General features: G+C 42.3%; 1 protein-coding gene across 4 annotated transcripts in view; it reads left to right on the forward strand.

Annotated features, from left to right (window-relative positions):
• Positions 1 to 24,731, forward strand: part of LOC118300111 (RAS guanyl-releasing protein 2) — a 33,107-nt gene extending 8,376 nt beyond the window's left edge. For 2 of the 4 annotated variants that reach the window (XM_035624206.2, XM_035624207.2), the window contains 16 exons: positions 3,688 to 3,821; positions 4,052 to 4,154; positions 4,783 to 4,839; positions 5,211 to 5,342; positions 5,616 to 5,766; positions 7,043 to 7,216; positions 9,532 to 9,648; positions 10,037 to 10,318; positions 13,035 to 13,109; positions 13,537 to 13,656; positions 13,906 to 14,021; positions 14,128 to 14,269; positions 18,473 to 18,509; positions 21,136 to 21,294; positions 22,143 to 22,205; positions 23,289 to 24,731. In XM_035624206.2, coding sequence (XP_035480099.1) covers positions 3,752 to 3,821; positions 4,052 to 4,154; positions 4,783 to 4,839; positions 5,211 to 5,342; positions 5,616 to 5,766; positions 7,043 to 7,216; positions 9,532 to 9,648; positions 10,037 to 10,318; positions 13,035 to 13,109; positions 13,537 to 13,656; positions 13,906 to 14,021; positions 14,128 to 14,269; positions 18,473 to 18,509; positions 21,136 to 21,294; positions 22,143 to 22,201 — 1,794 coding nt within the window. In that variant the 5' untranslated portion in view covers positions 3,688 to 3,751 and the 3' untranslated portion in view covers positions 22,202 to 22,205; positions 23,289 to 24,731. Of the gene's footprint in view, positions 1 to 2,566; positions 2,609 to 3,631; positions 3,822 to 4,051; positions 4,155 to 4,782; positions 4,840 to 5,210; positions 5,343 to 5,615; positions 5,767 to 7,042; positions 7,217 to 9,531; positions 9,649 to 10,036; positions 10,319 to 13,034; positions 13,110 to 13,536; positions 13,657 to 13,905; positions 14,022 to 14,127; positions 14,270 to 18,472; positions 18,510 to 21,135; positions 21,295 to 22,142; positions 22,206 to 23,288 lie in introns of those variants that run through there. The other 2 variants (XM_035624205.1, XM_035624208.2) reach the window with 2 other exon arrangements.
• Positions 24,732 to 25,448: the final 717 nt, after the last annotated feature.

The following is a 25,448-nucleotide window of genomic DNA, read 5'->3' on the forward strand; positions in this document are numbered from 1 at the left end:
CGCTTTTAGTCATTTGATCAATCAACAGAAAATGTAATGATGGTCAATAATATTATTTGTTTCATTTATTCAGTAAAAATAGCCCCCAAAAGCTTATTAGAGCTACTGCATCAGAATACTTATCTGATTTAGTGCATATAATGTTGTATAGGTTTTTTAAATCCTTCTGTCAGACAAAACCTTTTTGAAGATGCACCATCAAGTTGGAGGAATTGCAAGAGACAGTCTTTAAAATGAATCATTAAAATTGACGTAGCAGGAGCTAAGACACCCTGATTTTTAAAAAGTAGTATAGGTCATGCCCAATAAACACAACTTCCTACATTTCCCATAACACAATTGGATTGTGTCTTTCATCATAGACCCCCTTTGTGTCCTAGATGTCCACTTCCCTCAAACCCCCACATCTAATACAGATTTTATGTTAACAGTTTTAACGAGATGATCGGGGTTATTCACAAGCTGCGGACAGTGTAAGACACTTCCTTGCATATATATGTGTGTATACAGTTTCTACTGTACACAGAAAATACATATTTTTTTCAAAAGAGCAATAGACTGTACATCAGTGGTTAAAATGAAACAGTATGTAGCGTTAAAAGCATTACAGAGTGGTGAACAGTTTTCATGTTGGTTTGTGGCGACGGTGGTAAAACTAAAAAGGGACAGCAGCGAGAAGGTGTCTGTGTTTGTCTGAGCCCGAGGGCGTGACATTTTCATCGCCAACTGAACCAGCAGCACAGTGCAGATCCTGCACAGCCAGGACTGACCAGGAGGCACCCGTCAAACTTCCCTTTATACCCACTGCGCCCCATCCCACTCCCTAATCTGCCTGATCGATGGCACTGGACCGTCGTCGCCAGGCAACCGAGGATGACACCAAAGCTCTCACAGTGCGCGCCACCTCACAATCAATCCACCGCTTCACAGCTGTAGAAACAGTGTCTGAAATCAGATTGTGGGTAAAATACTTTTAAAAATGTGGGAAGTGGTGTGGTGTGTGTGTGTGTGTGTGTGTGTGTAACTTGTTAAGAATATGTCTGTCTCTAAATTCGCCTAAAAGCTCAGGTAGAATTGTGCTCTGGGTCGTGACAATGGGCTCCTGTCAGCAGGATGATGAATGGTGTATTATGGCAAGATGGTATCATCGTGCCACAGTGCCTGACTAAGCTCAGTTAAGAGGAGCCTTTGCACAGGTGGTACAAAAAAATACCCCTGCATTTCCCCCACTAAGCATCTGCGGAGAAAGTCGTTTTTTTTAAAGTCTTCATTCTGCTCTGGAGGACAGGCTGTTCTGACCTTAGCTGTAACAGATGCTGATTTTTGTCACAGTGAAAATCCATTTCACCTTAGATCTAGGTGACTGTCTCATCAATAAGATTCTGGCAATAACAGACTCCAAGGGCCACTTTCATTACTGTCCTATTCGCGCGATGTGAGCAGAGGTATGTGTTCTTGGAGAATCAATGCTGGAAAGCCGAATTTAGAAAAATTGCTGAGCAAGGTGTCACAGGTCTCGTGATATTTTCTCTCTCTGAGGTTTTCTCCTCTTCTGTTTTTCCTGTGTGTGTGTGTGTTTGTGCACGTGGGACTAAGACAGCTTGTGAAGACTGTAATTGAGTGTGTCCGCCCACCACGCTGCAGCAGAGACAAGCGCAGTGGTGGGCTTCATTGTGTCAGGCACAATAGATACATACTCATCACACCCTTCTAACACACTCCGCCACAGAACCACAACACTGAAAGCCATCAGCAGGTGCAACTGCACGTTGTGTTGTCGTGGATTTTGTGGCCCAACTTTGTCAACCGGAGCATAACCTCGCTGTTACCTTCACGCTTATCGGCAGTGAACCGAAATATCCAGTGGCTTTAAAAAAAAATCTCCTATTTTACCACCAGATCGAGCCGTAACCTACATAGAAGATAGGATTAGTGTATTTTACCTCTTCCAACGCATAAACGCATTTAGGATTAGAGCATTAAAAAAAAAAATCCCCAGCCTTCAGGCTGCTCTTTCTCTTGTGCCACACTTCTCTAAGTAAAAACATGTATTTTACGTACATGTGCGCAGAGGTGTAAGTGTGTGTATGCTGTGAATTGTGTGACTGGACATTAAGCATCGGTTGCTATGGTTCCCCATTGTGAGGACTTAGCTCCCAATCTTCAAGAAAAAAAATACCAGCGCACATTTTCTAAACACATTCATGCAAGAAAAAAAAGACGCTCCTGTAGAACCATTGTGTACTGTATGTCCAAATATTTTCTGATAAGTGTTAAATACTTCATATCCTGTGTATTATGTTGTACAACACAGGATGCGTTGGGCCATGTCAAGAACAGATATGAAATTGTGGTTTCCTGATTTGTGCTTGTGGTTTTCTATCTTTTTTTTTTCTTTCTGACAAACCATATTGAGGTCAAAGCTGATGTTTGAGCTGTCATGCTGTCACATTCTGCCGCCAAATACGACCTTATTTGTATACTGAATTTGCATCGGTGAAACATGTTCTACGTTCATCATAGTTCATGTAGTCATAAAGCAGGCATGGATGTGCAAATGTTAATTCAGACTTCAGACATTATGGAAGTTTGGCTGACCGGACACCAGGTAACGATATCGGGTGAACTGAAAGTGCCGGTCATGTTGACATATTGGTATTGATGTTTAAAGTTAGAGTGTTGTAAAATGTATTCATACTTGTGTCAAAATAAAAAAAGTCATGCACACATAGCATCATTGGCAAAATGTACTTAAATTCATCAAAGGTTAAAGCAATGCAGCAAAACAGCTTATGTGTATGATAATATTATTCATATGGATTTGATTTTCATCACTGATGCATTGAACAACTATTGAACTATTATATTTCCTACTGTATTTGATTATGTTTTATATGTAAAATCTTAATCTGAAATCAAGTTGCAAACTAATTAGAAACTGTGAAAAAAAGTGTAGTGGAGTAACACTATGTCTCTCCAAAATGTAGTGAAGTAGAAGTACCTTGAAAACATCCTGTTATTAGTGTCAACTTATATGATATTGAACTTAAATATTTAGACAACATTATATCTGTATTATTAATTATCAAAAATGTATACAAGTTAGAAATAAATGCTTTTTCAGCTCTTTTTATCCCCACAAATTCTTATATTTCCTCATAAGTCATATTATGTTATGGCTGCTTGTGTCAACACAAGGGAGCCAAAAAGGTTTTGGTACTGCAATCTCCTCTTAGTTATCATATTGGCAGTGTATAGTATGTAAAATCCCTATGTATCACCAAGAGTAGTACAAATACAAGGCCTTGGCATTTTAGACCCCAATAAGACATATTTACCCTCCACTGAAAGCCGGACTAATTAAATTGTGCTTCTTCGAGTAGAACGAGTTTCAGTGCTCACTGACGCCTTGGATTTGTTGGGTTGAAATCAAACCATTACGCGAGCAGGGGGATGACACTGACAGGAAGATATACCAATTAAAATTAACAGAAAATGCCAACACACCAGCCCCAAGTGTGAACAGCCACTGATCATCTAGCTCAGCGAGGAGCAGCATGCAGAATAAGCGACCACACAAACAGGCAGTGATGGTTACACCACTAACTTCACTTTCTCCCTCTTTGCACAGTTTTTTCTCTTTTGCTCGCCTCTGATCCTTTCTCATCATCCTCGTTTTGTGTTCAGCAAGAGGAGCGAGAGTCAAACCAGACACAGGGAAACGAGGGGAGAGACAGATAGGGGGCTGACGATGGAGTCTGTGTTGTCGGAGCAGTCGGCCACAGTGGACAAGCTGGTGGAAGCTTGCATCCAAGCCTTTGGTTGGTCATTTTAACATTGTTTTTTTGTTATAAATAATTAGTTTTACAGTGAATCATTTAAGAAAATCTTTTTTACATTATATATATATTTTTTAAATGTATTTAATGTCATCAAAAGTCACCTGTAGAAATGTGCATGTTAGTGATCAGGCAATAACCTGTTTAGTCAGATGATAATTGAACTCTATAGCATCTTCATGACGAGTGGCACCCTTGTTTTCATGTTACAGATGAGAACGGCACTTTGAAGGATGCTTCGCTGGTTCGTATGTTCCTCATGATGCACCCATGGTACATCCCTTCAACAGACATGGCTAAGAAGCTGGTGCTCAAGTATCCTTTACCTTCGTTTTGTGCTGGCCAGGGACATGGAGAAGAACCTGCACCTTTTTTTGTGCCTTAAAGCGAAAACAGACAACATTTTGGCTTAAACTTGCCACTATGAGGTTAAAACTGATAGAGCAGACTAATGGTGATAGAAAAACGACACTATCCGGGCTCATATTGGTCCACTGTAAGCCTTGCTTGTCTTTTACATTCATCTAGCTGACGCTTTTGTCCATAGCGACTCACAATATGTGCATTCGGAGGTTTAACCTTGAGTTTGCTTGCTTTGATTCCTCCATCAACACAATTCTTTTTTCTCTTTCGACGTTGAATTGTCAATTTGGCTTTTCCACCGTCCGCCATTTCCATCACCGGGGAGAGATATTGTGAGAAACGCTTGTTTTGTTTATGCAATGGGCGATGCGGTTCATTTGGTCCCGGAAAGCAAGACAGTTGAGGAAAAGTATCTGTTTCCTTAACTGGCATCTTCCTACCTCAGCTTCAGAAGTTGTCTGTTGCCTCTTTTTACAGAGATAAGAGAGTTGTTTTTAAAAAATTGCAAAGAAGAGGAAACAGTTAAAAAAAATGCTCCCAGCTAATTTGCAGCAATATGTGGCCTTGATTCGTGGATCAGATCACAAGAGGAGAGCTGCACCGCTGAGCGCCGAACAAGAATATGCCACCTTGTAAAGTAATGACCTCTCCTGTCCGTCGGACACGAAACCCACACTGTGCAACTCCTTTCTGAACTTTGGTCTTTCCAAATGTCATCGCTTGTGCTCTTCCCCCTCCTTGTTTTTCCCTCTATGCTTGTCATCCTAATGTGCTGTTTGATTTATGGATTTTAGTCTTTCCAGCTGAATTAGTGACAGCAACATGTCCAACAGAAACAGTTTTTTTTTTTTAAAGAAAAGTCACTTGATAAAACCATGTTGTGGAAGATGATGACCCATATTGTTAAGATGCCAACAAGTCTGTCTGTCAAGTCTTGTTTTCTCTGTATTTATCTTCACCATCATCATCATCATCTCTCTCTCTGAAACCCTGTGTTCTGCCTTCTAGGTACTGGATCTCCGAGTTTCCGGCAGAGTTCAATCTGAACCCGGAGCTGGCCGACCACATCAAAGACTTTAAGGACCTCTTGGTCACTGAGGGCAACGAGAGCCAGAGTCAGCTCATTGACCTCGACAGTGTGTGAGTGGAATTGGCTGCCGAAAGTTGTCCATGCTTGTCCACAGCGCGAACAAATGTGTCTGTGCGGCTGTTTATGTCAGCGTGGCCCTTTTTATAGCCTGTTCTCAGACATTGCTGTGCTGTGCTATGCGGGGGTCAGAGACTTCTGCGTTTCCCATTAAAACCATTGTGTGTGACTTCCCCTCAATGCTCCATCAGGAAATAATTCTATAGGAAAAAAAGTTGAGTTACTTTTGTCATAGTTTTTTCTTCATATGTATTGTCGCCCCTCAGGCCATCATATAAATGGAAGCGGCAGGTGACTCAGCGTGTCCCATCCGTGTCCAAAAAGAGGAAGATGTCCCTCCTGTTTGACCACCTTGACTCCTGTGAACTGGCAGAACACCTGACCTACCTGGAGTACAAATCCTTCTGCAAGATCCTGGTCAGTTCGATCCACAGACAGCCTGCAATGAAGCTGTATAAATTGATGTATCTTGTGTGATGTTTACAGCTTTTGGATTCTCGATAAGTAATTCAGCGTTTACGTACTGCGAGCACATTGTAGTTGCTAAGCAATAGAAGTTAAAAAATCGCTTACCGACAATAATTACATTTATTTTTTGGAAACATTTTACTCTTTGGGTGATATTTCGGGAAGGAAAGACAATGACTGGGTTTGTGCCAATTTAAATGGTGGGCTTTTTTTTGACAATTTATTCAACTGTGGTGGTAAGATGTGGGCAGTGGTCGTGATTTGTCTTTGTTTCACTTCCAAAAGAAATTCTGGAGAAGCTATAATAGACATAAATACACTAATCAGGCACAACATGAAAACAGGTATTGACTCTTAAGGTTTGATTGTGGCTGATCAATGTATATCTGTGGTCTTTTGTGACGAGTTCATTCGGAACCATCACTAATGGGATTCAAACCTCATTTTGTAGTTTCAATACTGCCACATCATTTAAACCAGTTACCGATCGGTGTATCAAGCCCAACCAACTGGTCTTGATGTGCTGTACTTAGACCATGTGAACAGAGCCAAGAAATAGTCCCGCACATAATCCCAAAATGTCAGTTTGCTTTTGCATCGATTAAACATATAAATTTTGTGAATTTTACAGGTGGCTGTAGGTGGATTGTGTTAAATTTTTTCACCTTTGGATGGAGCCCGTCCAGCTGTTTCCCCCTGTTACCTGTCTAGAATAAGCTGTACTAAGCTGCTACTTGCTAGATATTTACAGAACAGCCATGTTTTTTGCAAGAGACACTTTATAAAGGGGAATCGTCAAAATCAAAACATTAGCCTGAGATATCTCATATTATAGTATCTATTGTTAGATCTTTCAAATGCCCAATTTGTAACACAGGCCGCTGAAGACAAATAGTGTGGGGTCCATTTAGTGTTGTTGACATGTCTGGAAGCAGAATTTTTTTCCCCTTCTTTTTGTCCCATCCATCCATCCATCAATCCATTAGTTTTCCTGCTTATCCTGTTGAGGGTCCAGAGGGAGCTGGAAATAATCCCAGCTGGCATTGAGCGTGATTTTTTTTGTCCCTCATGTCTAAAATAAGGAAATCTGGCGATATGACTGTGATGGTGAAATTAAACAGCAACATTTCCGAGTATATAATCACCAGAGTTTAAAAACATGTACAGTAAGTTGTAGTTTTATTTCAAATAAATAAAGTTGTTAACGTTCCACCTCTCCTTTCAGTTTCAGGACTACCACAGCTTTGTGATGCACGGCTGCACGGTTGATAACCCCATCCTGGAGCGGTTCATCACGCTCTTCAACAGCGTCTCCCAGTGGATCCAGCTCATGGTGCTCAGCAAGCCCACCGCCCCGCAGAGAGCTGCCGTCATCTCCCACTTCATCAGAGTGGCACAGGTCTGTATGCTTGGCCCGTCACGCCTCTTTACTGGGGAAGGTTTACAGGGGAAGAGCTGTGTGCAGGTGGTTGTCATGGGGCTCAGGGGTTCTTTGGCGAAGAAGACTGACTGGTGGCCTGGGACCAAAGAGAAAGAGGAGAGAAAATTTGTTACACACACACACACACACACACACACACACACGGGCCATTATTTCCAATTAGATGGAACATATTGTGAGAAAAGGTAAATTTAATTTAAAAAGGGCTTTGGTAGGTATTGACATGTTGAGATGAAAACTGACACTTATGCTGTCGGCTTGCATCTCCAATAACAATAAAGAAAAGCAATCCTGTTTTGGCTGTTTGAGCATGCATTGATGGCATTATCCAATGGGCCTCGGGGGTTGTAAAAATGTCTTAAAGAATGGAGGAGCATGTAAAATGTAAACAAAGTAAATTTGATTAGCAAAGCGTCCACAATTCAACAATAAAATGTAATGATTCCCCAAAGAGGATAAGCGGTTTGCCGAAAAAGATAGGAATATAGAATTAAAAGGTAGTGAGACATAAATTCATTATAAATTATGTACACTTCCAGTTGGCCAGAAATAATTCAGTGATGCATCTCGCAATAGAGGAGTTACTGGTGAGCCTCTGCAGGCTGCAAACGAAACATCTGATACAGAGTGTGTGGGGGGGGACTGCTGTGCATTTTTAATGCTCCATTTAAACTTATTCGAGGAAAGCTGATTGAATTTAATGGTGACTTTAAAAATCTCTCCCTCATTTAACCATAGTTTTAGCCATAAAAAAGGTCAAACTATCCTCTGTATCTCCATTTGTCCACGTATCCCTTCACTGCTGCACATGTGGACTGAAATTATCGGTGGTCATCTCGAGGTCACAACGGCTCTAATCCTAATCTTAATTTAATCTGGTGTCTCCCTGCCAATTCCCAAACAGAGCTGCCAGCTCGCTGCCTTACATGGTTCTCTTGAGTGCCTGGAGACTGTCATCCTTTCACTGCAAAAAAACATCCCTTTAAACGGCGCCCTGGGCGTCTCTGTCATTCAAATGTGAAATCTTCATCACCACTCTTTGAGTGCAGCCTCATTACAAATTGTGAGCCTACTTGTCTGTGTACTGGGCTGCTTCCATTTTCCATGTATTTGTCTTTCTCTTTATGTGCAGAAGAGCAGTCATAATTTATTTAGCATGGTCTCAGCAAGTCTCTGCACCTCCTTCGCTGAGGATACACGAGTGCTCCAACACCTCAGCAGGGCTCAAGTCAGGGGAGCCCAGCTGAGCGCCCCTCAGTGTTCCACACCCCTTGGTACTGAGCACTTCACGGGGATATCCCGAAGTCGTACTTTGACCGTGTCATTTCTCCAGAATGGCTGACCACACAAGCGGAGACATCATCCCACCTGGAAATTCCCTTGTTAATTCTTCGCCAATTTGAAATGCCTTTAAAAAGTCGGTATTCGGGCATGTGCCCCAGTGTGAGCACATGCACGGACAAGAAATCAAGTTCACACTGATTTCGAATGTATAAGGAGGGAGCACAGAAGGTAGCCTCGACATTTCCCAAAGCCTCCCCCAGGCAGCACTGGCTGTGTCTCATTTCAGATATCACAAATGACTCATGTTTTTTTTTTCTTTTCTTTTCTTTTTTAGACTTAGTGCTATAATTTAAAATGCAAAAACAGCCCATGCACGCTGAAGAGCTTGGTTCCATTTCACACTATGTTCTCTCTGTGTATGCGTCTGTGCCTTCCGGCTTTGATAAACACGCCACATCACCAGTCAACTGTGTGATAAAAACAAAACAACAAGAGTATGAACTGCACCTCCCTGTCCTGCACACATTTATTGTGCACCCACTGGAATATTCACAATGAAGCTTTTCCCCCCTCTGACGGCCACACCGAAAAACGCGCTCTGGACATCCCGGGCTACCGTTCAAACTGCTTTGCCAATTGATTCCAAAGAGCGTTTGAGCTCAATCAAATGATCCCCTCTGGCAGCCCTCCCACACGGCTGCATCCCCATTGATTTTCACCGAGATGCCAGGCAGACTGAAGGGCAGCGTGGAGCCCTGCAGAGTGCCATTCACAAAGTGTTTGCCTGACTTTGACATAGAGCGGTCAGAACATTCAGTAATATCTTGGCTCCTTGGGTTCGGTTCATGTGGCCTGCTGGACACTTTGCAGACTTCCCTATCTACTGCAGTCCCTGGCTTTTCCCTTATAATGCTCTTGTTTTTGTATTGCCATATTATACATGGCTTTTCCCCTCTCGCCCCTCATGTTTCCTCGTTCTCCTTTGACAGAAGCTGCTCCAGTTGCAGAACTTCAACACGCTGATGGCGGTGGTAGGCGGCCTCAGCAATAGCTCCATCTCTCGTCTGAAAGACACGCAGAGCCACATCAGCACAGAGACCAACAAGGTGCAGAAACTGTAAATGCCACTGTCGACCACTGATTTGCGGCATCCGCAGCCTAAACACAACCATGCAAATTCATTGTTGGCTGCAATGTGGCTGCGTTTAGCTAATGCGATCACAATCTCCCTTATTTGTGCCCATTACACCTACACAGTAGCTTTTTAAAACTATAAATTTGAGCTTTGAGGCAACAGTTGGGAGTGTTAGTCTCTTGTCTGTTATGTAAGTCCATCTGTAGAAAAGTTTTCCACAATGTTTTGGATTCTTCTAAACAAACGTCTCTCGCGACAGACTCTCTCTGTTTCCTGACAACTCTCATCTCATCCCATTCCATTGTGTCCATCCTTTCTTCTCAAACAAACTGCATCCCCCTGCATTCACTCAACCGCAGGTTTTCAACAACCTCATTGAACTGGTGACGTCGTGCGGGAACTACAGCCAGTACCGCAAGCGCTTCTCAGAATGCTCCGGCTTCCGTTTCCCCATCCTTGGCGTTCACCTGAAGGACCTGATAGCCGTGCACGTGGCGCTGCCAGACTGGGCCGACAAAGAGAAGATGCAGGTCAACCTGCCTAAGACGCAGCAGTTGTACGGCATCCTTCAAGAGCTGGCGATCATCCAGACCACGCCGCCTCACATCGACGCCAACACAGATCTGCTCAACTTGCTTACGGTGGGTAATAAAAACCAACCCCCGGACAGAATGTGTTTGTGCAGACTCCAGGCTGAAAAATACTTGGCTTGAATCAAAGATGTACCCACAAAGAACAGTGTGTACCAGGCAAAATCAAATACATACAGCAGAGAAGTAGGATGAAAAACTTTGAGAGGGACAAACACTTTGTGTCCAGCCAGTGTAACAGTTGGCATGTTGCACCCGCTTCGTTTTGCTGTGATTTGATTTGGCTCTCGTTCAGACAAGCTGTACCGAAGCCAGACATACGCCTGAGATTATATGTAACCAATAATTCAAAGCATGAACATTCAAGCATTAAAATGTCATGAACAGATACAGTATGATCCAGAGGGGCTCAGAAAAGCCAGTGTATCCCCATAACATGACGACTAGAAAATGGTTACTGAGTGTACGGTTAAAACATGGATTCAAAACATGGTTGAAAATGAAAAGAAAGATTAGTTTAGTCTGATTTTAACCTATATTAACAATACACACTGGTTAAAAAATGTGTTTATGTGATAATACACTTTAATAATACTGTTTTTAATCTTGTTTTTACTCTGTAGCACTTTTTGATTGCTTTTAACAATGAAAAGTGCTTTCCAATTAAAATGTATAATTATTATTACATTGATAATTACTGTAATAAGATCAACTCAAACTAAAGAAGAAAAATAAATGCATTTCTTCCCAATTTTTAAAAACGAATTTTAGCCACTGGTATACGTTAACTCCAAAGACACTGGATCCTATGTTTCCCATAATGCAGCTCTATGCCATCTTTTATGCTCCCTGACCCATGTCCAAAAAGCCCCACATCTCCGGATAATGAATAAAGTGAACTAAGATGAATACATGAAGAAAAAAAAAGAATTCAACACTCCATTTCATATATTAGCTGTGATGTACTTTATGGAAAGAGCTATTGAAAGAAAGGATATCATTATAATTTCATGAATATGAAATTGTAAAAAGGGATTCTTTGTCTGTCTTAGCTGACGGATCATTGCACTCCTATCGCTCCTCATGTTGCACCCGTGTCAGTTGCTGAAGAACTGAAATATATTCAGCTTGAAATGTGAAAAGTACTAGTATTACTGGTGCACAAAAAGTTTTGTAATTTAAATATATACTCCTATTTCAAGTGAGCACCATCCATGTTTGAGTAAACAGTTTAGTGCTGCTCAAATAAATCAGGACATTCTGTGGCGGAATTACGGGATGATTCTTCATTTTATATTCGGCGGGAGCTCTCGAAGGGGGAAATACAGAGCGAGACGAATGTCGGCTTTGTTGACGCCTTCGCTTCTGAGGCGAAAGCTGATGTGATGTTTTAGCATCAGTAATTTTGGGCAGATGCAGATAAGAGTTTCCTGAATTCGAGAGCAGCTGCTTCCTGAGTTTAAGCAATCCCAAGAGATCGGTTTCTGGGAGTGGCTGTAGGTGTTTGTGTAAGATTACAGCTGGCTTTGCTTTTTTTTTTTCTCCTTCTGTAAAAATGAGAGAAAGTAACTTGACAGGCTTCTAAGCGGAGGGGCACCAGGGAAGTTGCTGGACAAAGTCAATACCCAATTATCTTATGCCAGTGCTTATTGGAGTTGATCTGTCATGAGAGATGCTTGGCTCACAGCAGGGAGAGGGAAAGAAAGTCGATAAATCCTTCAAAAGTAATGAAAAACGAAGGGGAATGCCTGTGTGGAGCCCTCAAGTAAGTGAACCAGGTGGGTAAAAAAAACAACGATTCCCCTGTTTTCACCTTTCAAATTTAAAGAGGTTTATTATATCAACCTGAATGTGGTAAACAATTTACAGTTGCCTGGAAATACTGTGCGAATCTCTACTGTAAATCAGAAGCCCAAACAAGATCTTCGACTCAATGAAACCCAGGTAACAGGGTTACAGTGAGAGAATAGCTCGAAAATAAATCATTCGAGGCCAACGGTGGATCCAGTGGATGATTATTTGTGGCAGTTGGCTGTCATCCGTTAACTGGAGCAAAAAAAAACAATAGATGCTGTTCTCTCTCACCTGTTGCCATGGCGGCCGTGTCAACGCGAGACACGCCTTCACTTAACAACTCGTGTAATGGGCAGGTCTGTGTGTGAGCATCCTTTTTCTGTTAGATATGTGGAACAGAAAATGTAAAAACTAAAAGACTAAACTCCTGAATAAATGTGGAGATGACAAACAACTTTAATTTAAAAAAAAAACCTGCATATTTCTTAGTTACTTACCTGTGTCTGGAAATCCTTACCCTTAACAAACCATTGTTCAAGGAAGTAACATTAAAATGCAATGCTACTAAATTACTGGTCTTGTATAGTGGTAGTTAAATAAATGGGGAGTCACTGCTACTTTTTCTATTGTGTCAATCATGAAAAGCAGCATTTCACAACTTATATATAATGATGTATAAACATTTTCAGCTGGATTATTAAATGAAAAGAACAAATAGATGTATGAGGTCAATGTCACTCTGACATTTGTTGGTTGGACACTGGTGATCTGTCCTGAGACGTAGCAGAGGGAACATTAAACTTGCAGGAACTCACTTCATGACATAAACGTTTAGTCTGAGTGGTGCCAGCATCACATCTCTCTGCGATGAGTTACATGACGACAGACGTTTAAGGATGAAGTAGAGAAGCAAATGCTTGTTTGAATTTTCTATTTGATGGGTCAGTGATCGGATGTGTCCTGTTCTGTGCAGGTATCTCTGGACCAGTACCACACAGAGGAGGAGATCTACCAGATGTCTCTACAGAGAGAACCACGGAAGCCAGTGGTGAGCTGCTCCCAGATGAACACTATACATCCATTCTGTTTTTTAAATATCCCATATTTGGCGATGATATGTCCCACCCCATACCTGGGGGTCACCTGCTTCATGACGCCTTAAACAATTGGAGAGGTTTAATCCTGAATGACACCATTTCATCTTTATTTACATTGTTTGCCCTCCAGAATCTACATATCACTGACCTTATCATTACAAATGTATATTGAGTGGTATGAAAAAAGAGGGTCACACTGGCATATTGGAGATCTTTATTTTCATTATCTCATGACATTTTGTTCCGCCGTGATAACCCTTGACTCCTTGCTCTGCTCAGCAGCTTGCCTTTTACTTGTCGTCTTTGTAAAAGGACACCTTCTTCCTCCCCGTGTTGATATTGATCTCACTGCCATTTGGTTTCTCCATCGGCCCGCAGAACTCCAGCCCCGGCCCAGCGCCCGACCCCAAGCCAACAATGATCGACGAGTGGGCCGTGTCGGTCAAGCCCAACGCCGACCCAACTATCATCAAGAAACACATTGAGAAGATGGTGGAGGTGGGTTTCTCAGCCGCTTCACGTTCCCCTCTCAGGACTAATCGTAACCTTGGGTTCCACTGTGATGGCACTGGAGAGCTGAGGATTCATTTTTGTTGTTGTGCCCTCCACCATTATCTTAACGTAACTGTGAAGCTCTCTTGACTTTTGCTATCTTCATAAGATAGCAAAATATAATCATGAAGGCTTGGCATTTGAAAACCAAGCACACCATTTCTTTTTTTCCATGCATTTCCCTCTCACTTACAGTCCGTCTTCAAGAACTTTGACACGGACGGTGATGGCCACATCTCCAGGGATGAGTTTGAAGCGATCAGGAACAACTTCCCTTACCTCAGCAAGTTTGGAGAACTGGACAAGAACCAGTGAGTTTTTTGCGGATTTTGTTAACTTCAGACACATCCGGTGGAACAGGCTCGCCCACATCTGTAGCGAACTCACATCTCCCCTGTGTTTTGCTCTCTCTCACAGAGATGGGAAGATCAGCAGGGAAGAGATGATAGACTACTTCATGAAAGCCAGCTCCTTGCTTAACTGCAAGATGGGTTTCATCCACACTTTCACCGAGGCCACCTACGTCAAGCCCACATTCTGCGAACACTGCGCCGGCTTTGTGAGTAAACACATGAAACTTGCGCATGGACACAAGTCCTACTTTGGGCTGGTGTTTCTTTCTCGCCTACAAACAAAGTTGATGGTGAATCCTGGGTCAGCTGTATGGTTTATACTCGGACCAGTCTCCTGTGAGGGCCTTTAACAAATATTGATTTTTGTTTTGTTTGCTTATGTCTATACAAATGCATTTATTTCTTCACTAACCCAATCAATGGCACGTGTCATAGCTTTGTTTCGGAAAAGGTCAAAGGTCAGCTGGGCTCAGCCCGCCGTCCCACAGCCACACGGCAGTACAGATTACATGCATCTGCCCTTCATTATTTGTCTCAACAGTCACCGGCGGCGCGTGATGGCCCTATCTCTCACGGGCTCCTCCTGTCAGGTCGGGTCAATGCCAATTACTTTGAGCTACAGCCACGCTGCTGCTGAAGTTGCATTCTGGGAAATATGGGAGGACGGTAATTGGGCAGGATGATAACCCTCCTCTGTTGCGGTGTTACATCTGCGTGTCCTCTGGCCCTTAACATTCCCCCAAAGTCCCCCCCAAGGAGCTCTGTGTTATTCACGCTCAGACAGTGAGTCAGCACTCAGCTGTAATGAGAGCAGGAAGCGGCCCTCTTATTGAACCGGAGATGCTGAGGTGGCACCCATTTGTTTCTTTATTCTTCATACTAGCTGGAGGGAGATGGTAATGCTCAGAAGAGAAGTGTGTCTGGGATTATGTATAGACTTATATTAACACTTAAATGAGCACACATTTGGACATACTATAGTACAGAAAACATCTATTTTCCAGAAGAGACGTTTCAAACAATAATGAGGGGGAAACTCTAAATAGAGAGCTGGGAAAGATAAGGACTCTGGCATTGTGCCTCTTCCTTTGAAAAGGCGTGTGTGTGTGTGTGGCAGAGGTAGATACACCAGCCACTTCCTCATTTACCCACTCAGTGCTTTCCTCTTGGCTCCGGTGCAAAAACAATATTTTCCCGCAGTCTCATTTTTCAGCACTTGTCTCAAACACGCTGTACAAGCCCCCAACACTACAGAGTTCGCTCACTTCCGGTGTCGCACATGGATCTTCATAACCTTTGCGCTGTTTCGCCCGCAGCCAACTTTTGGCCCTACGTCCTAATTAATGACACACAGACGAGTGTAACTAAATGATGGAAGACACAATGCAGAGTGTGGGTTTTTTTTGCATCTCAGCAGGATACAGCAAGTGCTCAGCAGTTTAATATGAGAGACTGCAGAGCGTGATGCACAAGCCTCTTTGGGTTTTTTAAGGAATCATAAATGAGTCGACACAAATCTCTTGTTTTGTCTCCGACTGCTGGAGTGTTCATACAGTGTGACAAAGGCTCAACCTGACTGTGTGAAAAAAAACAGCCAGTTAGAGCATTCAAATTTTTTTTCCTCAATACTTACTATAATGTGTTATTATAGTCACAAATTCTCTCCAGGCTGTCGGTCGGGCCGATAATAAAGCAACAAAATCCAGTGCATTTCCTTTTCTTGGATGGGATCTTCACCTACCGATCGATTTCCCACTGCTCCAAACTGTGAAAAGCTTTTGAAAAAAGTATTTTTTATGCATTTAGGTTTCAAACCAGCGCTTATAAACAAACCTGACATGAATGTGTCCTTTGAGTGACCTTATCCTGCTGGCTTGCAGATTTTGGCAGCGGAGATGGGTGTGCCCAAACAAATCAGTGTCTAGTCCCTGCAGCTTCAGCTGCACACGATGGAATTGTCTGCGCTCTTAAAAACTATCTTTCTCTCTTGGTGTCCGAAGCGGTTGGAGACGCGCACTCTTTTTAGACACAATCAACAGCTACAAATGACATGTTGAACTTACACAGCTCATTGGGTTGTTCATTTTCCTGGCTGTCGTTAGCAACATGCTACTCTGGATGTGTTCAGTACTGTTTGTACGGTGGCCCTGAAGTGCAAACAACACAACGGCAAATCGCCACAAAACAAAATATTGTAGCTTAAGCATTCTAAGTGACAGACTGTTGTGTGAGTTGCTGTCGTGTTGTGTGATTTGCTGTTGCGGTTTGCACTTCAGGGCGACCGTATGTTTGCGTCGCTCAGCTTTCTATGAAGTTTGTGTTCGCCCAGTATGAGCTACAGTGGAGTACTACACTGAGAAGACAATGGCTTGACCCTGCTGGTTCCCTGTGAACCCTGGGAACCCTCAGTGAACCCTCATTGTGACCAAGAAGAAGAATAGAGCTTTTTAAACTTTGGCAATAGGGGCTTTACCTGCCAAATTATCAAACAGTTCAGGAAAGTGGGAACAGAATGACGTCTGATTGTTTTTATTCTTCATGTCTGCTAGGAAAATAATTTAGTCATGATAATAATAATTGGGTTTAGGAGCAGTTTTTTGTAACTGTAACATCAACACACAAGTTTACACAAGAAAACAAAAACATTGACCTTTTTCGACTCAATCAAAATAACTTTTTCTTCAAATCCTCTGTTAGATAAATATCCAATAATACATGTACCTACAGAAATGAAATGCATGCATTCACATACTCAAGTTTAGTAAGCGTATCAGGAGAAAACTAAAAGGATTCTAAAAAAGAAAAGAATATCTCACAGAGCGTCTTCAATATTGAATGTTTTAACTACTGGCTGTGAAAGTAGCCGTTTTACTAAACGCTTACAGTGAACAGTGAGGAAACGTATACGTGTGTCAGCTCCCGTTTGTAGTGTATTGTGTTTTTACAGTCTACACAGGCAGTAAAGGTCAGTCGGTGTAGGCAGAGTCGTGTGTGATGATCGTTGTGTTTAGATGCGCGTAACCGACTTCTTTGTTGTTGAGCCGCTGGGCTGTGCTCGAGGTTTCCAACTGTCCGCACAGCCAGTGTGTGTGTGGGTCTTTGTTTCTGTATATACAGTATGTGCATGTACTGTATGTACGTTTGTATGTGCATCTGTGGTGCGTGCGTGCGTGCGTGCACACATGCGAGAAGAGGTCAGGATATTTTGTGCCTCCTCAGATGTGCCAGTGCAGTGTGTGATCTCCAGCTCGGCCCTTTCATGTCATTGTTCCCCCACTGTCTGTGCGGGGCCCCGCGTCCCGCTTGATCTCGGTCCACCTCCTCCCCCCTGTGTCCCGAAAAACCTCCCCTCTCTTATTTTTTCTTCCCCTCTGCCTCCACCCCACCCCCGCCCCAACATCCTCTTACCTCTGTGTTTGTTTGTCCTTTTTTGGGGGGGAAGATTTATGAACTATGGGAAGGGGCGTCCACTTGTTTTAGAACATTTACTGCTAATTGTAAGTAATTACTTTTTAATGCAGTCATTCGCCTCCTTGTGTTTCAGCTGAGTTCACCACAGCTTAGAGACAGCTTAGGTATGTAAAATGGCTAAAAGATGTTTTTTGGAAGACATGTGTAGGCAGATCCTGTTTTGCAGACTCTCCATAGTGGTACGTTCAAGGGTTGCTGACTAAAAAGGCACATGCACAACATGTACTTTGTAAAAAGAGGGATCTGAATGGGGGGATCTTTCTATTTAATAGTCGTGCTTTGGAAGCTTGAAAGTGTTCCTAAATAAACGCTGCGTTGTCACATAGCAGTGAAATATAGTGAAATGAGCAGAAACTGGCAATGGCAATGATGTAAAATGTATTACCTTTGTAGATAACAAACAAAATCATATTTAGCAATAATCACATTTTCTGGGTTTTGCCACACGTGAAAACAGGACGATTAACAGTAACGAGCCAGTTATTTTAGGAGAGTCATTGAGAACATGATGTAATGTCTTTAAAACATGTGAGTTGAGTGATAACAATGATAAAATAAATAATAAATAATAAACCTTCATAAGGAAGGGGGGAAAGCAGCATGGGGGCAGATGAATGGCACCATATTGCTGCCACAGTTACAAAAATAATTGCCCAAATTTATCATTGCAAATGAAAATGATAATTGTAGATTCTCAAAACACTTTCCTTTTTATTCAATGACATATCATTCTTTTCATTACTACATACCAAATTATTCACTTTAACAAAAATTCTAACATATACATATTTTGGGGGGTTTTGCACTCTGCCTTTGGTCGTCAGATGATGATACAGAGAGAGACTTTATTTTCGTATGTGACCACCAGATAATTTCTCAAATGACCTATTTGTTGGCCTATCATTCAGTCTTCTCTTTTTTCTTTTTCTTTTTTCTAGATATGGGGCTTCTACAAGCAAGGCTACAAGTGTAAAGGTAAGAGAGCAATCTGTAGCACACGTGTGCGTGTTCCACCCAGATGGGTACAGGCTTCAAAGAATTAGCTATTCCTTTTGACGGCATCGATTGCCAGCACACACACACACACACACACACACACACACACACACACACACACACACACACACACACACACACACAGAAACACACACACACACACACACACACACACACACACAGAAACACACACACACACACACACACACAGACACACTCACACACACACACACAGAAACACCCACACACACACACGCACACACACACACACACACACACACATACACACCCTCTGTAGTTAATGTTGAAGTGCAGAGTCAATGTCATCAACACAGAAACCATATAAAATACAATATATATATACCATACTCTTTGTACTGTATATCTGCACGCAAAGCTCTTTTTACCAACAGCTGGGGTAGCGCCGTCAGCGGAGACCACAATACTCAATTGTTTGCCCTTTTAGGGCTCCCAGTAGACGAGCGTTTTCGGAAGCTGGCTCATTTCACAAATGTACAGGCGAACAACCCCCAACACCTCCAGACGTCCCCTCCTCATGGTCATTAGCTCCAAAAACACACGCACACACACACAGACACACACACACACTCCACTTCCTACTCCTCCCACTGTGGATGCCGCTGGTGGTCTCTTCTGATGCTTAAAGTTAAGTAGTGATGATATGCAGACATTCGCCCTCTAACTAACTCGCACGCTACATATGTTTCCGGCCAGATGTCAGGCAGCAACTTTGAAAACCACAGCAAGATCTAAAATGCAAATCATGCATCATGTCTCCATCTGCTAAAGCGCTGATGTGATTGATTACAGCTCGGCCGTGTGACTGGGCCGATATTTGACAAAAAGCATTTAATTGCTTTGCCAATCGTTCCATCAAAATCAGGATGCGTTGCTGTTTAAGGCGCAAAACTGAGTGTCGGTGAGTTTCAGTATTGTGTAAGTTCAAATAGGACTTACGTGTGTGTGTTTGTGTGTGTGTGTGTGTGTGTGTGTGTGTGTGTGCAGTCTGCATTGTGTGCCAGGGGATGTAATGTATTCACATTCTCCTTATTCTCTTACCAAATCTCTCTCGTCCATTCCCCTTGATTCGGGTTCACTTATTAAGTAGTTGCACGTTATCATCAAACAGTGGAGTTGCATAGCAACTAGAGTAATTAATGGTTGATGGGGCCTTAAAAGTTCCTGCGTTCTGTTACGAGCAATATTCACAGCATCGTGCATCTTTTGTTTGTGGGTATAATGATGCCTCTGTGTCTGTGATCACTGTTTTGTTTTATTTGCAAGAATTTATTCTGTTCTGAGAAAGTTGAAAATTTTTTGGTGATTTTAAAGTCTAATTTAGCTTTCATTGTCAATGTTTGAAAGGTAATTCAGTTTCTAAAAGGCGAACATGACTATGTGATTGCTGCCGTTGGGAAAAGAGGGCAGGAAGGAGAAAAGACCAAACTCGAACAGACACACACAAACTGATTCATGCATTACTTTGCACTAAGTGAATACACAGCACCCACTCATGCCCCCAAAGACTCCAAATCAGATACCCCCCTCAGAGTGGAGAGAAGACGGGGAGAGTGGAGTGTTCTGGCTTGTTCCAGTGCATTAGGGAGTCCAGAGGAAGTCAATGAAAGAGCCCTCGGCCATTCATCCCCATTACCATTGTTAGCCTGTAGTCAGGGAGGTAGAGAGAGTGGCAGGAGCATAATTAAAATAAATCGCCCGTGTTCAGAGCCCTGAGTGTGTGTGTCAATGTGTGTGCGTCTGGACGTGTGTTTAAAGGAATAGCTCCATTTTTTTGGGAAGTATTCCCGTTCACCTGTGTTTCTGGGAGTTGGGTGAGATAATCAATACCAATTTCATAATAGTTCATAAATATGACCCCCCTCCCCCCTTTTTCCTCCACACCCCTCTAATTTAATGACTTTATGTGGCACCTATGTACAAGGGCACTAAATAATACAGTAATACAACTACAAACAAGAGAGGAAAGTACACTGAAGCTAAACAAAGACAATTAAAAGAAAAAAACAACTCCTCCAAATATTAGCCACAAATTAGGGTAGACAGTTCACCATGAATGATGTTGGGCACTAAAACCCTTCCTGGCTAAAGGAAATAAATATTTTTTTCTTTGTAAGAGGTCTATTATACTGTCAAGAGGTGGTTGTGACATGGAATTTTAATAAGCAAAAAATACCTTTTGTGGAAAAAACTGTTTTGCAACAGTGTCAAGGGCATTTTGTTTTACAGTGACCAACGTATGTGTTGTGTATTCTAGTTCTTTGACTCTCACGCGTTCTCTTGCTGTGTCGCTGGATGGCCCATCGCTCCTCTGCTCGTAGACTCCGCCTGGTTGACAGAACTGTTGTCGGGCACAGTCGGCTTCACTGTGTGCCAGTTTTCATGTGTCTGCATGGTGTGTAGAAGCGCGACCCCGTCGCTGCTTTGCCTCGATGTTTCTTTTGGCGCCCATACCTCTGTCTGACCCTCTCCCTCCCTCTCCTCCGACCCCTCCGTCACCCCCTCCTCTCGCGGCACGTCTCCCTGCCGCTGTCCTTCTCCCGCCATGTGGACGCTCTGGGGCCAGCCTGTGGGGTGAACTGCCACAAGGCCTGCCGGAGCCGCCTGGCTGTCGAGTGCCGGAAGAGGACCAAGAGCATCAGCCACGAGACGCCGCCGGCTCTCCAGGCCAGATCCTTTAGCTTCCCTCCACCTGCCAACACCCCAACCAGCCTACAGAACACAGGTGAGTGGTGCTGTGATTTGTTAAAAGACCAAATGCATTCATTCCGAATCAATTTGCAAAGTAGCAAAGCAAATATATTTTTTTAATTTTCATCACGTCAGAGATTGAAGTCACAAGAGAATACTTGTGAGAATGACGTTGCTATTAAAAGCTACTTTTAAGCATTGATGTTTTTCAACTCAGCAAATTTCATTGTTTTTTTGGCAACATTTTTTTGCATTCCTTATATACAAAGTCATAATATCTGTTAAATACAGTTGTTTTCTTCATGCTGACATCAACAGTTTAACATATAACATCTCACAAGACAGGCAAATTATATTTTTAGGTTTGAATCTTCCGACTCTTACATGTGACATAAATGCAGCATGAAATAATTATATTATCCTGATTTTAGAAAAGGCACAAGATCATAAACAATCCTTCAATGTACCTCCAAAACACAGTCTGATGTAGTCATGCATCCTCTCATCAGATAAGTACAGCTCACAGGAATTTCTCCAACGCGCTTCTCGTCACCACTGCGACACCTCCGCTTTTTGAAGGGTGCTTCGTCCGAGCCACTGACATTTGGAAGATATTTGTAAACAATGGTGTCATTTGCAATGGAAATGCGATTGGTCCGCCGCAGCGAGGCCAGTGACTCACCGACGCAGACATTAGCAAAAGTGGCTCCCTGCCTGGCTCTGTTTCATATCAGTGTGAGCCTGCTTGATCAGTAGACTAGACAATAGAGCCAGGCGATGGTAAACAGACACAGAGGCCACACATCTCATGTGTGTTTGCTTTTCCATTTGTTTGATAAATCTGTTCCCATTTTCTTCACCCTCGCATTCTGTTTCCACCAGTAATTGCCGAAGAGGATATAGAGACGGTGGAGGAAGGTGTGTTTGATGTCCACCTATAACCAGGTGAGAGAGACGAATGTGGCTGAGTTTCACTTGACCTAGAATGTATTCCTGATATAAAGGCAATGATTGAATTTGCCCTATCAAAGCCACTGGTGTCAGAAGCTGTTCACTTGGCATCACTTACATATTACTATTTTCAGTATTTTTTTATTGTAACTCTTTCCAGTGTTGATGCTAAGATAATGACAGTGGTTTCACCTCATCTAACTATTATCTAACTCTTGGCAAGAAAGCAAAAAAATACGTTCACAAAGCTGTCCCTTTAAATTTGACCATCCACAAATAAGTGATAAAGCATAGCTGGAAATATTGGGGAATAAATAATAAATATGCCTACTTACAAGCTCTCAACTTAAATATGTAAGTATGTGAGCAGTTCAATCAAAGAAGAAGCTTCTCTGCTCAGATTGTTTATAAATTAGTGAGAATCCTTTGTACAGACTTGAAAATTGATCATTGTCTTACAGGAAAAAAAATATATTAAACCTATCTGCATTGGGGACATTTTTTTTTTTTTTTTTCCATTTTCCTCTTATATTGCACTTCCTGATGTTTAGCATGTGACCCCTTGGTCACCTGAACTCTTGGCTGCAAATAACTGATTTGCAAGTTAAGGCAAATGCATAATTCGGGAAAATGACCAGCTGAACAAAAAAACATGCCTAAATGCAAGACACCTACTAGTGGGTCCTGGAGCAAAAAGTAGCTGTCAGTTTGTGTCGGTTTGATTAAACGCAAATGTTTTCAGGATGGGCCATATAGAGCTAGACTCAATAAGATGGTAATCACCACCTCAGGGCACGGGGCCTTAAATTGGTTCGTAATCAACTGGACCATAGTCTCAATCCGATTTTTCTCAGAAGATTACTGCAAACCAACTAGTGAATGTGGGTCTTCCAGAGGCCTCTGGGAGTTGGGGGGTCCCAGGGCTGAGGCCTGCTTTGCTCAGTTGGTGATTCGGCCATGCAATGTACACAACTATAGTGCTGATGTGTTTTCATGTAGCATATAAAACCTGTTTCACTTGATGTATGAAAACACTTGCAGGAGCCTTAATCTGAAGTGTGTTTTTTTTTGATGAAGAGGCCAGTGACAAGTCCCCAGGTCTCTATTTCCAAATCCCTCGCTGCGATTGGTGACTGCTGGGAGCCAGACGCAGAATGTTGCTGCAGTATGAGAGTCTCACAGCCCCTCCACGGCAAGGAGAAATTGCACTGAACCAGAGCCAGGATACCTACATGGCGCCACACAGTGGACACATACGGCAACAGCAACTCCTCGTCTCCAGCTACAGTAGCTCAAATGAATGAATATGAATGTGAACGTCTTTGTATGATTTCTATGTAAAATCACTGCATTTTGATGCCATGCTGGCCAAGTGTTGTTGTAAAAAACTTCTTATTAAAAAAAAAATATTTTCTTGGTGGAATGTTTAAAGTCTGTAGAGTTGATAATTTGAGCACACTTTGCCACACATTGGATTGGCTGTCGACTTTTTCTTTGAAATATAAAAGAGGTGCTGTTACTGCCAAGAATGTAAACCTGCCATCCCACTAAGCTGGGATCAGAGAATCTCTGCTTTTTTATCGTTCCTTGTCTGATAAAATTAGATGTCAATGGACCAATTTTGATGTCAGATGAAATTGATGTTGATTTGTGGTGTCCGTCTGAAAGCGTAATGAGTCGAGTAACCATTCTGCAAAAAATAAACAGCTGCATCGTGTGTACAGCTACAATGAGGGTCGACTTATGATCATTGACGCATTTTTTTTCTCATTTTCAGAAAATAAATGTTTTCATTATACAGTGCTGTCTTGTACCGGTGCGCTGGCGATCTATCCTCTCGCAGAACTGCGAATGTAGCGGAGACGATGAAACGCGGCTCTCACATGAAGAACCCCGTCTTTGTCCGATACATTCGTAGGAGGGAGCAGGAAAAACCGGCTCCTGAACGTGCTCTGAAGCACTTGGACTTGAAATACAATAATCTAAAGGATCATATCACAACAGGAGTAATGAGACTTTTCATTTGACAGCAGCGCAAAGCGACATTGCCCTGAGAAATCTATGGTGATAGAAGTTGTATTTATCTGTTTTTATCCTGCATGCTTCTCTCCTTTATGGCTCTCTTCTTTCTTTATCTTTTCTTTTCTTAATGTGGCATTCCTAGTTATCATTTATTTAGGAAACATGAAGTCTTGAAATTCCAGCCAGAGGAAATGTTTTTGTCACTTAGCGCCTGCAGGGAGACAAATTCAGAATTTCGAGTGCCATATTGTTAACTGCTGGTTTGTCATTGAATGAGACACATCACACTGCTGGTATTTTTTTTCTTTCTGTATAAATAGCTAAATAGCTGCCGGTCCGTCTGTTTGTGTTCTATGAACGAATCTTACCGACTGATGTCAGCGCTACTGCTTGTGGTCCCCAGGTCATTCCTCAGTATTGAATGAAGGCAACTTTCTAAAGATTTGTACTGGTTAAGAATTTCTGTGAGTAATAAGAATGTTACTGTTAAAAAAACAACAACATGGTTTTGTCTTGTCTTTGTGAGGAAGAACACGTCAAATGTTTGGTTTGTCCATCCACCTGATGGTCTGCCACATTCTCGAGAATACTATATCTCATGAACACATTGAGGGAATTTTCGCATGAACCCAAGGAAGAACTGATTTGATTTTGGCTGCCAAAGTTCAAGGTCACTGTCACCTTACAAAACAGTTCCATTTTTCTAAAATATATTACGAAAAAACCTAACTGGCCATTATGGAACCCCCCTTGCTCAGGAACAGAAAGAACACAGAGCTTGTGACCATATCTCCTGCTAGTCCTGCTTTCTAGTTTTCAGCTGCTGTGACCTGAAATTACTTCAAATTTTTAATACACCATTAATAGTTGAAATCTCTGATGGAAGCTGGATCATATTGGGATTGTTTTTGTTTTTTTCTTGTCTTAACTTGAAGACTCACATTGTAACAAAAGCCGCATTCAGACATGAACTCCGGAAAAATGTCCGCAAATGTCAAGACATCATTCTCATATGACGAACACAGCAGGAGATGGTCCGAGTCGGACACCTTCACAAAAGCATCAACAATTCCGTGCCGTCTGGTAGCGCAGCAGAAAGGCAGGGAAGCAGTGCGGACATTTGCATTCTCACACACAGCCCCTTTAAGGAAGTTCAGGAAAATGTCCGGACCTCAGTGAATGTCTGAAAGCAGCTTTTTCATTACGTCCAACTAA

The sequence above is a fragment of the Scophthalmus maximus genome, chromosome 2 (assembly GCF_022379125.1).
Source record: "Scophthalmus maximus strain ysfricsl-2021 chromosome 2, ASM2237912v1, whole genome shotgun sequence".
Taxonomy (NCBI): domain Eukaryota; kingdom Metazoa; phylum Chordata; class Actinopteri; order Pleuronectiformes; family Scophthalmidae; genus Scophthalmus; species Scophthalmus maximus.